This window comes from Canis lupus, chromosome 3, assembly GCF_011100685.1.
Source record: "Canis lupus familiaris isolate Mischka breed German Shepherd chromosome 3, alternate assembly UU_Cfam_GSD_1.0, whole genome shotgun sequence".
Lineage (NCBI taxonomy): Eukaryota > Metazoa > Chordata > Mammalia > Carnivora > Canidae > Canis > Canis lupus.
In genome coordinates this window covers 62,650,998-62,663,255 of record NC_049224.1, presented here as the reverse complement: position 1 = coordinate 62,663,255, position 12,258 = coordinate 62,650,998, and the positions used below count along the sequence as shown (strand labels likewise).

Below are 12,258 nucleotides of genomic sequence, written 5' to 3'. Positions count from 1 at the left end.
TGAGTATGCTCATGATCTTGATAGTGGTGATGACATCATAGGTGTCTACATATGTCAGAACTAATCAAATTGTATGTCAATCATGCCTGAATGAACCTGTAAAAAAGTGACAAAATAAATTTAATACCTTCAGCCCTCTGTAAATATAGGTCTTTTGGGTATTTTATCCAGAACAGTTTAACTCCATTTACCCTTTCCTGATGTATATGTTGTCATGTATCTTATTTCTATCTTTTTTAAAAAATATATTTTATTTATTTATTTGACACAGAGAGAGAAAGCGCAAGCAAGGAGAAGGGCAGAGGGAGGGGGAGAAGCAGATGCTCTGCTGAACAGGAGCCCAATCAGGGCTTGATTCCAGGACCCCAAGATCATGACCTGAGCCAAAGGAAGATGCTTAACCAACTGAGCCACCCAGGTACCCCATCTTATTTCTATCTTTTTGTGGTGGTTTAACAAAGTCATATTTTCTTTATGTTTCCTACCAGATGTTCCTCTTGCTTTGCTCCCTGCTTACCCTCAGACCTTCCATCTGGGATCTCTTTATCTCAGCCTGAACCACATCCTTTGGAATTTCCTTCCTGAAGACCTTCTGTCTGAATATGTCTTTATTTTGCCTCATTTAAAAAAATATGTAAGTAAACTCTTTTTAGTGAATACATACATAAATATGCACAAATCATAAATTCACAGATGAACTTGCACAAAATAAATACACTGTATCTCCAACATCTGAATCAAGGACTAGAGTATTGCCCACACCCTGGAATCACCCAATCCCCTACCCAGGGTAATCCTTGTAACATGCTGCTGAATCCTGTTTCCTGGTATTTTGTTGAGGATTTCTGCATCCGTGCTCATCACAGATGTTGGTTTATAGTTTTCTTTTCTGATAGTATCTCCGTCTGGCTTTGGTATCAGGGTGACACTGTCCTCACAGAATGAGTTGGGAAGTTTGTCTCCCCTTCAAGTTATTGGAAAAATTTGGGAAGGATTGGTGTTAATTCTTCCTTAAATGTTTGGGAGAATCACCTGTGAAGCCATCTGGTCCTGGGTTCTCCTCTATGGGGAGATGTTGGATACTGATTCAGTTTCCTTACCAAGTATAGGTCTGTTAAAAAAATATTTTATTTATTTATTCCTGAGAGACACACAGAAGAATGCAGAAACAGGCAGAGGGAGAAGCGGGCTCCCCAAGGGGAGCCTGTTGTGGGACTCCATCCTGGAACTGCAGGATCACGACCTGAGCCAAAGGCAGATGTTCAACCACTGAGCCACCCAGGTGCTCAAATTATTATGTATTTATCCCAAAGATAAAAATGTAGTGATCCAAAAGGGCACCTGTACCCCAAGATTACAGCAGCAACATCTACAATGGCCAAACTATGGAAAGAGCCGATGTCCATCAACAGGTGAATGGCTAAAGAATATGTGGTATATATAGACAATGGAATACTACTCAGCCATCAAAAAATAGAAATCTTGCCATTTGAAACAATGTGGAAAGAACTAAAGGATATTATTATGCTTAGTGAAATAAGTCAGTCAGAAAAAGACAATTATATGATCTCACTCATTTGTGGAATTTAAGAAACAAAACAGAGGATTACAAGGGAAGAGAGGAAAAAAAATCAGACAAGATGAAATCAGAGAGGGAGACAAACCATGAGACTCTTAATCACAGCAAACAAACTGAGGGTCCCTGGAGGGAAGGGGTGTAGGGGGATGGGGTAACTGGGTGATGGGCATGAAGGAGGGCATATGAGCACTGGTTTATGCAACTGATGAATCACTGACCTCTACCTCTAAACTAATAATACATTATATGTTAATTAAATTTATTTTTAAAAAAGATTTATTCATTTATTTATGATAGACACACACACAGAGAGAGACAGAGAGAGACAGAGAGAGAGAGAGAGAGAGGCAGAGACACAGGAGGAGGGAGAAGCAGGCTCCATGCCGGGAGCCCGATGTGGGACACGATCCTGGGACTCCAGGATCACGCCCTGGGCCAAAGGCAGGCACTAAACCACTGAGCCACCCAGGGATCCCTGTTAATTAAATTTAAATAAAAATTTAAAAATAAATAAAATACTGAGAACAAATGTCAAAAAATTTTGATTAAATTATGTATTGGTGTTGATCTCTTTGAATTCAGATTACTTGGAGTTCACTGAACTTCTTGGATATTTGTATTTATATGTTTCATCAAATTTGAGAAGTTTTCAGCCATTATTTCTCCAAATATTCTCTCTGTTCCTTTCTCTCTCTCTCTCCCCCTCTGGACTCTACAATGTGTCTGCTAGTCTGCTTGATGGTGTCCCACGGGTCCCCTGAGCTCTGTTCACTTTGCAATTCTCTTTCTGTCTGTTCCTCAGATTCAAAAATTCTTTTGTTCTCTCTTCAAGTTCATGGATTCTTTCTTCTGCCTGCTCAGATCTGCTGTTGAATCTCCAGTTTTTCATTTCACTGTACTCAACTCCAGAATTTCTCTTTAGTTCCTTTTATGGATTTTCTCTTTATTGATATTTCATTTTGTTCACATATAGCTTTCTTGACTTTCTCTACATCCTCATTCAGTTCTTTGTCTTTCTTTAAAGATTTTATTAAATAATATCTGTACCCAAAGTGGGGTTTGAATCCACCACCTCCAGCTCAGGAGTCACATGCTCTTCCGACTGAGCCAGATGCCCCTCTTTGAGCATCTTTAAGATATTTGTTTTAATATTTCTGTCTGGTAAGTCTGCCATTAGGTCTTTTTCAGGGATAGTTTCTGTTGAAGTTTTTTAGGGTTGTGTGTGTGTGTATGTTTATCCCTTTGAATAGGATGCTTTCTTTGTGTGCTTTGTGATTTTTTGTTGAACACTAGACATTTGAATCTAATAATGTGGTAGCTCTGAAAACCAGATATTCTCCCTTCCTGAGCATTTGCAATTTTGTGTTATTGTTTTTATTAGTTTTTTTGTTGTTGTTGTTGTTTTTTAAATTGCTGTAGGCTCTCTCTGGGCTGAGGATCAGCCGGAGGTATAACTTAGGATCTTCTCAGGTCTTTTCTGAGCCCTTCCCTGGACATTCATGGTCACTTACTAATTTTCCCCTTATATGCAGTTGTTTTTTTATAGTTCTTACCTTTATTTATTTTTTTAAAAGATTTTATTTATTTATTCATGAGAGACACACACAGAGAGAGAGAGAGAGGCAGAGAGAGAGAGAGAGACAGGCTTCATGCAGGGAGCCTAATGTAGGACTTGATCCTGGGACTCTAGGACCACACCCTGGGCCAGAGGCAGGCACTAAACTACTGAGCCATCCAGGGATCTCTTATAGTTCTTATCTTTAATATCCGACTCCCAAAAGGAGGAAAAAGTGAGTGGGGCAAAACAGGGCTCCAGCCATTGAATCCCCTGCATGGCACTTCAGTTAGATGGGAGGGGCAGCAACTATGGCTGCCCACCTGTGTCTGCACCTGTGTGATCAAAAGCAGTCATTAAAGCACAGATCCCTGATATTTGGCGGACAGGGTCCTTTTTGCCCACCCTGGCCCCTGCACACTATGTGCCAGCTGCTCCAGAAACTGCACAGCTGTGTGCTGTGAGGCTGGGGCTGGGGGTTGAGTAGCTGCTACTGTGCTAAGAGTTGAGATTGATCTAAATTAACCATAATTTACCGTATGTTACACAGAGTCTGCCCCTGCAACTGTTGTCCAGGTGGGGAGATAGAGTTCTGGCATTTCCTCCTGTGCCATCTTCCCAGAATCATCCAATCTGTTACATTCTTAATTCTGGGCATTTTATTAATCTATCTTTCAATCCATTAATACTCTTTTCAGCTATGTTCAATAAGCAGCAAAGCCTGCTAACTGGGTTTTTGGGATTGCACTTTTATACTCTAGGATTCCCATTTGGTTCTTTTCCAAATTCTGTCACCTTTTTCAAATTCTGTTCCCTATTTCCTAATAGAGTCAAAGTTTTTTCTTTTTTTAAATTAAGTTATAGCTACTTTAAAAACTGTGTCTGATCATTTGTGGTCAATTTCTTTTTTCCACACATGGTGCTTTGCTCCCTTGTGCACTTGCTTTAGCTGGGTACTACTCACTGCCCTTGAAAAATTATTGGTTAGGTTTTCCAAGGCCTACGATGAAGATGTCTTCCACAGGGATTATTCGAATCTACTTCTACCAGTTGCCATGATGAGCAGAAGTATTTTAAAATAATTTCAAAACCATTTTAAAATAATTTCACTGCTGCAAACCGTAAGAGTCTCTTAACTCTAGGGAACAAACTTTGGGTCACTGGAGGGGAGGGGGATGGGGGATGGGGTAACTGGGAGACAGGCATTAAGTAGGACATGTAATGTGATGAACACTGGGTGTTGTATGCATATGCTGACTCACTGAACTCTACTGTTGAAACTAATACTACACTATATGTTAATGAACTTGAGTTTAAATAAAATCTGGAAAGAAAAAAATAATTTCATTGCTATTGCTTGCATTTTCTTAGCACATTAATTGGTATAAACGTTGGCTGCAATTCCACCCTGGAGCAAGCACTTGTGTCGCAGTCTCTAAGGGGTGGGTCTTCTCTTCCTTTCCCCCTCCATATGAGGACAGCTCACTCTCTGGCCTGGGAGGGGAGGGTCAAGCACAAAGCCCTGGCTCCCACTTTTTTTTTTTTTTTGAAGATTTTATTTATTTATTCATGAGAAACACAGAGAGGGAGAGGCAGAGACACAGGCATAGGCACAGGCAGAGGGAGAAGCAGGCTCCATGCAGGGGGCCTGACGCGGGACTCGATCCTGGGACTCCAGGATCATGTCCTGGGTCTAAGGCTGGCGCTAAACCGCTGAGCCACCCAGGGATCCCCCTGGCTCCCACTTCTATCCTCCCAGCCCTGCCCACGTACTAAAGCCTCAGCTGAGTTAATCTGACTCAACCAACACCAAACTCTGATCCTCTGCACTTGGGGCTCACACCTCCCAGTCTCTCCCAGGCCAAACTTGATGCCACTTTTGTCTCTTACTGTTCTTTCATATCCTGTGTGCATCCATGACTCCCATGGCTCTACCTCCCTCATTTGGTCCTCCCTTCTGGGAAGGTGAATGCATGGGTGGGGGAGGGGGGGCGGTGAGGGCATGCTGACTACTGACAACTGGGGATGGTGGGCCTGAGGGTGCATCTGCTCTGGAAGGAGAAGGTCCCTGGGACATGATCCCAGGCAGAGCCCAAGGCAAGCACAAAGCAGCTGCTCCAGCCTCCTGGAGGTTCCTAAGAACAGTGTCTAGATGTGCCCAGACCCACCCCTGGTCACAACATGATGGTGGCCTGAGAGGGTATGGAGGGGTTGAGGGCTCTGGGTGTCAGGGTGGAGGACATTCAAAGGATTAATTCTCAGGGGTGCCTGGCTGGCTCAATCGGTAGAGCATGTGACTCCTGATGTCAGGGTCATGAGTTCAAGTTCTACACTGGACATAAGAGATTACTTAAAAAAAAAAGATTAATTTCCAGAGCTTCCTGTATCATTGTCAAGGTCATACTTATGTTGACAACTCCCACATTCAATCTCCGGCCCAACAGAGGCTCTGAAGCCAGGCCTGGAGAGCCAATGTCTTTAACGCATGATTTCTGACACGAATCTCCCCCCAAAGGTTCTCCCTGCACCCCTTCCCTCCTTCACCTCTCGAGGCAGCTCTACATGGCCAGCAGGCACTGTGTCTTCCACCATCTGCCCCCAATCTCCCACTGACTGCAGTGGTCTCCTCACCACCTGCCCCTTTGTCCAGGCCCTGATGAAAGCAGCTCCTCCTTGGGCTTGGGCATATGGCTGGCACTTCTCTCTTCCTGCCCCATCCCTGGGCCCCTGGCCCTCATGTCCTTATGCATCCTGTGCATCTTCTGAAGGCGTCCCTGTGCTTCTGGATGCTACAGACACACCACGGAGCAAAAGAGACACAGCCTCCTGCCCTCCAGGACCTGGCATCGCAGTGAGAAGATACAGACCAGGCCTACTCACTGCAGCACCTTCAGCAACACAGGCCGAGTCATTGTTTATGAGGGCTCCCCAGAGCATCGCAGACTGTCTAGCAGTGCCCATGACCTCCACCCTGCACCATGGCAACCCAAAATGTCTCCAGATATTGCCAAATCTCCCTGAGCAAAGTTCCCCCCAGCAAGAGCTCTGGATACAATGAACAATCACCATATCTAATAAGGTATATAGGGAGTCAGAAGGTGAGAATTGTAAGGAGAATAAAGAATGTGGGACAGGGCAAAGCCGTCGGAGGAGGATGGGGGTGTTATGGACTGAATGTTTTTGTCTCCCAAATCTATATTAGGAGCGCTAACCCCCCAGTGTGGCTGCATTTGGAACAGGGGGCCCTCTATGGAAAAAACTCAGGTTAGACAAAGTCATAGAAGAGGGGCCCTAATCTGATAAGATTAGTGTCCTTATAAGAGTCGGCACCACAGTGAGGAGTGTCCTCACCCCGTTAGGATGGCCCTCATCAAGGAACAACAGGGGTTGGCAAGGACATGCAGAAAAGGAGACTCTCGTGCACTGCTGGTGGGAATGCAAATTGGTACAGCCGCTGTGGAAACAGCACAGAGGATTCCCCCAAAACTTAAAAATGGAATTACCGCACGATGCAGCCATTGCACTACTGGGCATTTATCTGAGGAAAATAAAAGCACCTATGTGAAAAGATGTCTGCACTCCAGGTTCACAACTTCTCAGCCACAGAGGCGCTTGGGCTTGGACTGTCCCTGGGGAAGGTGATACTTGGGAGGGCTTTGAGCAGACAGTAGGCAGTGTCTGATGATGATTTAAAAGCTCCTTTGGTCGCAGCAGCAGCATTATTTACAAGAGTGACTGCAGTGCCCACCTACAGATAAATGGATGAGGAAATCATGGCCCATCCATCCAGTGGAGTGTTACTCAGCCTTAAATGGGAAGGGGACTCTGCTACCTGCCACCACCTGGATGAACCCACCCACACTGTGCGGTGAAGTGAGCCAGCCACCCATTGACGACATCGTGTGATCCCACTTCTCTGAGGCCGACGGACAGGTCAGACCACAGAGAGGGACAGTGGCAGTGGGTGTCGCAGGTGGGGCCATGTGGGGGTGGGGAGCTCATGTTTCTTGGGGGCAGTTTGGGAAGATGAGAGAGTTCTGGGGGTGGAGGGTGGGGCTGTCCACAACACTGTGAACATACTGCCACTGAACTGGGCACTTTAAATGGTCAAAATGGTATCCTTCACGTTGTGTGTGTGTGACGGCAATTTTAAAAAGAAGGTGGGAGCAAGTCGTCCTGGCTGTCTTAGGAGGCCGGCCGCAAGGGGGCGGGCGGCGCAGGCTGCGAGCCTGGTCAGGAGTCCAGGCAGGGGCCGCGGCAGGATCGGGACGCGGCGTCTGGCGGCTCCGAGGGCGGAGCAGACGGGGTTTCTGGAGGGACCGCTGCCGATCTGCTCTGAGCATCGGCGGGGACAGAGGCCCTTACCCGACACGGGCAGGGCTGTGGAGGGCGCAGGCGCCGGCTGCCGGAGGAGGAGAGACCAGATCAGCCTTGGATTTGCTGAGACACCAAGAAGCCAACTCTCCAAGTGGCTGGACGTGCCCCCGAAGCGCCGCCAGCCCTGGACACCCAAACAGGGACGGGTCCCTCGGCAGGGGACACGAATAAGTAGGGCGCAAAGGACTGCCCGGCAGCACCCGAGGGGTGCAGGCAAAGGTGGGGGGTACCGAGGACTGTCCCTAGATTGTCAGAGCAGCCGAGGTCGCCAGCGGGACACGAATGGGCTAAGAGAGAAAGGAGAGATGAAGCGGGGCCGGTGGAGGGCTAGCGACTCAGGACACCAAACAAAAATCACGGGGCGCCTGGGCGGCTTCGGTCCTGCAGCCTCTGACCCCTGATCCCAGCTCAGGTCTGATCTCAGGGTCCAGCGTTCAGGGAAAGAAAAAGAAATCACAGCCAGTTCTCGGGTCTGGAAAGAAGAGCCGGTGCCCTGGGGCGGGGTGGGGGGACATCAGCGCTGGGGGTGGAGAGACAGCAAGCTCCCGCGGCGCCAGCACTCAAGACCACCCGCCGCTCAGAGGTCCTCCCCAGGTCCCGCCCCGACATCCCGCGGCCCGGGGCGGAGGCACCTCCCCCCCGCCCCCCGCAGAGGCGCGCGGTGGGGGCTGGAGGTCGACGGTGCGTCGGCTGGATGGTCAGGCTGGGCCGTGGGCTGAAATGACCCCGAAGAAGAAGATCTTCGGGGGCCGGGGAAGCGGGAGCAAGTGGGCGATGCCGGCTCCGCGGTGCTGGAGGGGCTGGAGCCGGGCGCGGTCCGGACCGGGGACGCCGCGCACCCCAGGCCTTGCCCACCGAGCAGCAGGCGCTGGACGTGCCGGCAGCGCCACGGGAAGGGCGCGGATCCCCAGCACCCCTGCCTGAGGTCTAGCCGGCGCCCTGCTTCTGGGCAGGGCTAGGTCCCCCTCCGCACGTGGACGCGACCGTGTGCCTGTGCGGGAGCGGGAGACCGAGAGGCGTCTTGGGCGCGTGGGTCGCTGCCTTCTGGGCTCAGGGCGTGGAAAGGCGCGGAAATGCGCACGTCCGGGATCGCGGCCCGTAGGCCCGGCGCCGCAGACCCCCGGAGCCCGAGGTCGGGCGCACCGCCCCCTTCCCGGAGCCTGGGGGCCGGCGTCTGGCCGGGGCTGGGCGGAGCGGGCGGAGGACGCCTAGGCGCTGCCCCGCACACAGTGGCCTCTGGGGTCTCCGGCTCTCACGCGGGGGGACGTGGGCCTGGGGCGCCTCCTCCTAGGGCCTTGTAGGGACCCAGGAGCCGCCAAGGGGGGCCTATCATTTCCAGAGGGGCCGGGCCCACCCCGCACACGTGGGCCCCGCGGGAACTGAGGCCCGCGCGCCTCGGGTGCCTGGGGGACCAAGCGGGGCTCTTCCAACAATCCGCAGATTCACCAGGGAGGGCACAGAGAGGCCCAGCGGCCCCTCCGCGGTCACACAGCATCGCAAGGCGGGAGGGCCCCAGGGCTGGGAGAGGCGGGGCCGGAAAGGCGCCCGGTGTCCACGCACCGAGAGGTGGACGGGTCAGAGGCGAAGGCGCCGGGGAGTGAGGACCAGAGAGGCTGGACTCCCTCCTCCCCACGCCTGGTTCGCTCCTAGGGCTGACCTCCCCGGGGCAATCCGACCCGACGGGATCCTACCGGCCGGCGAGGAGCCTCCCCAGGCCCTGGCGTGCACAGAGCCCCTCCCTCAAGATGGGCCCCAGGGAAACCCCCAGACTCCGCACCGCCGGACTCCAGCAGCAGATTTCCCGCTTTTTCAGCTCCGCTCCGGCCCACAGTGGCTCTGGAGGTTCCGCCCAGACGCTGCCTCCTCCTGGCAGCCCTCCGGACTCCAACGCCAGTGAACCTGGCTGCAGGGTGGCTGCAGGCAAAACCTTCCCCAAGGGCCGAGCACTTGGGAGTCTCGGAGCTTCCTTGGTCCCTTTAAACTGGTGGTTCGAGCAGTCCCGGGGTTCCCATGACAACGACGGCGGAGGGGGGACCCGGGCGCGGTCCGGCCGGAGCGCATGCGCGGTGCGCGCCCGACGCAGCACGTCCTCCGGAGTCGCGGGCGCTGCTGTCGCGGGGTCCCTGAACCGCGGTGAGGGCGGGGTGGGGCGTTCGCGGGCCTGGAGGGCGGGTGGAGGGCTCGGGGTGCAGGGGCGCGAGGGTCCCTGGACTGGGGTGAGGGCGGGGTAAGGAGTCTGTGAACCCCGGTGAGGGCGGGGCGGGAGGGGTTCGCGGGCCCGGGATGGGGTGGGGTACCGGGGCCCATGAACCGGGGTGAAGGCGGGGCGGGGGATTCGTGGGCCCAGGGCGGCGAGGGGGGTGAGGGGGGCCATGAACCGGGGTGAGGGCGGGGCGGGGGGTCCGTGAACCGCGACGAGAACGGGGTGGGAGGGGTTCGCGGGCCGGGCGGGTGGAGCGAGGATGGGGCGTGGGGGTCCGTGAACCGGGATGAGGACGGGGTTTCTCTGGTCCCGGGAGTGAGCGCAGGATGGGACGGGTTCACGGCCCCGGGGGCGCGGTGAGGGCGGGCTGCGAGGGGTTTCCGGCCGCGGCGGGACGGGTTCGTGGGCGGGGGGGGAGTTGGGGGCGGGGTGGGGGGTCTGTGAAGCCGCTGATCCCCGCGGCTCGTGCAGGGCGCCCCGGCTCCTGCGCTCGGCCATGGCCCCCCCGCCTCCCTGCAGGCTCCCGAGGTCGCTGCCGCCGTGGCTGCTGCTGCTGCTGAGCGTGGCCTTGCTGGGTGTCCAGGCCCGTGCCGAGCCCGCCGCCGGGAGCGCCGTCCCCGCGCAGAGTACGTGCGTCGCGGAGGGTCCGCGCGGGCCCGACAGCGCCCGGGTGCGAGAGCTCCGCGCCTGCCCATTGTTCCCGGCACCCACCGGCCGGGCCGCCCCTTGGGTGGGAGGAGCTCGGGTGGGATTGCGCCGGGGCCGCCTGCCCTGCACCCTGACGCTCGCCTCCGTAGGCCGCCCGTGCGTGGACTGCCACGCGTTCGAGTTCATGCAGCGCGCCCTGCAGGACCTACGGAAGACAGCCTACAGCCTGGACTCCAGGGTGAGCCCCCCCACCCGGCCGGGAGGGGCTGCGCAGGGTGGAAGGGGGGCAAGGACCTGCGCCACAAACCCTTCTGCCCGCCTCTGGCTCCAGATGCTGGCCTCTGAGGGCTGTTCTGGGCGCAGGTCTCACCCCTGAGCAGTCCGCCTGAAATACCCAGCTTCCAGCCCCATGAGGGAGGAGGCCCCTCTTCCCCAAGACCTCGTTGGGCTTTTTTCCCCTGTGAGTCTTGCCCAGAACTGAGGAAGAACCTCCAGTTTCAATTCAGCATCCCTCCACATGGGGCAGTGAGGCCCCATGGCAGGAAAAGAGGGGGTCATTTTCTCTGGGTCAGAAAGGGGTATGGGGGGAGGCATGGGCAAGAACTGGCAGCTCGGGCAGGGCAGTCTGGGAGGCTCTGCACCCCCCCTCACCCTGGGAGGAGTGGGTGGGCACACAGGGTGCCTGGTTGCAGAGGTCACCCCCAAATCTGGGAGGAACACTGGGCCCCCTCCCACACTCTCCCACGTCCCCCTGTGCCTCAGCCAAAGTAGTCTTCACTTAGGACAGAGATATGTACTCCTTTTGGGAAAGGGGGAGAATTGCCTGGCCCCATTTTCTGGCCAGCTCCCCAGAGCCCTGGGGAGGTCTCCAGGGTCTGAATCTCATTGAGTCTGGAGCTGGGCTCCTGGGAGGATCAGCTCCCCACCCATCTTGGGGATGGCATTGGTGGGGGCCCAGAGAGGGGGCATATGTGTTAAGGGAAGGTCACTGAAAAGTTGTCCAGGCCTAGCATCAGTGCATGCAGGGTCCCAGACAGGACAGCTGTGCTGGAAGAAACTGCAGAGAGGCTAGTGGAAGAGAAGCGTGGGATGAGGAAGAGGTCCACAGGGTAGCAGAGTGTCCTACCATCAGTGTGTTTGGGGAGCTCTAAGGTCTCAGGAGCAGGTGGAGAGGGTACTGCCTGTGGGGGAAGCCAGGAGATGGAGTGTCTTTGGGAGCTGGTGGGTGAGAGCAGTGGCTGGGAGCTGGTGGGTAGGAGCTGGTAGGTGGGAGCTGGCTGGTAGGAGCTGGTGGGTGGGAGCAGTGGTGCTACCCTCCTGCCCTCACTGCCCCCTGTTGCTTTGCAGACGGAGACTCTCCTGCTGCAGGCCGAGCGCCGGGCCCTGTGTGCCTGCTGGCCTTCCGGGCGCTGAGGACCCTCAGACACCACTGTTCTTCATCAATAAATACCTGGCCCAGCACACTGTGTCTTGTCTCCCTGTTCTGGCCACCAGGGCCCACCTGCGTCGCCCCTAGGAGTCCTTGCTTGGACCTTTCTGTGGGCTTTGGCTTCCCAGCTGTTCCATGTGGGCCGAGGCCCTCTTGATACCCGCTCCACACTGGTACCAGTGCTGAGCAGGTTGACAGGTCTAGCCAAACATGTAGACCTTTACCCACAGGCACTATGTGGTTGCTGCAAGTCTGCCTTCGGACACTTGCTCTTGCTTTGAGGCCAGGGGAGTGTAGAAGCTGGCCTCATCCCCTGGAACAGCTGTCCCAGTGCTGAGCCCCCCTCCCCCCAGGCTCTTCTGCACTGCGTTGGAGATGACTGTTATGTGAGTTCCTTAGAGGCCCAGCCAGTGGATCTCCACATAGCCTAGCCTGAGGTGGCTGCCAGGAGAGCCAGGGGGGAAGGC

General features: G+C 54.4%; 1 protein-coding gene across 1 annotated transcript; it reads left to right on the top strand.

The window, feature by feature from the left end:
- Positions 1-9,544: 9,544 nt before the first annotated feature.
- Positions 9,545-11,823, top strand: C3H4orf48 (chromosome 3 C4orf48 homolog). The gene is made up of 4 exons (XM_038533263.1): positions 9,545-9,644; positions 10,186-10,340; positions 10,512-10,600; positions 11,710-11,823. The coding sequence occupies exons 1-4, from the start codon at positions 9,571-9,573 to the stop codon at positions 11,773-11,775; spliced, it is 384 nt and encodes a 127-aa protein (XP_038389191.1). The 5' UTR covers positions 9,545-9,570; the 3' UTR covers positions 11,776-11,823.
- The last annotated feature ends 435 nt before the right edge of the window (positions 11,824-12,258 follow it).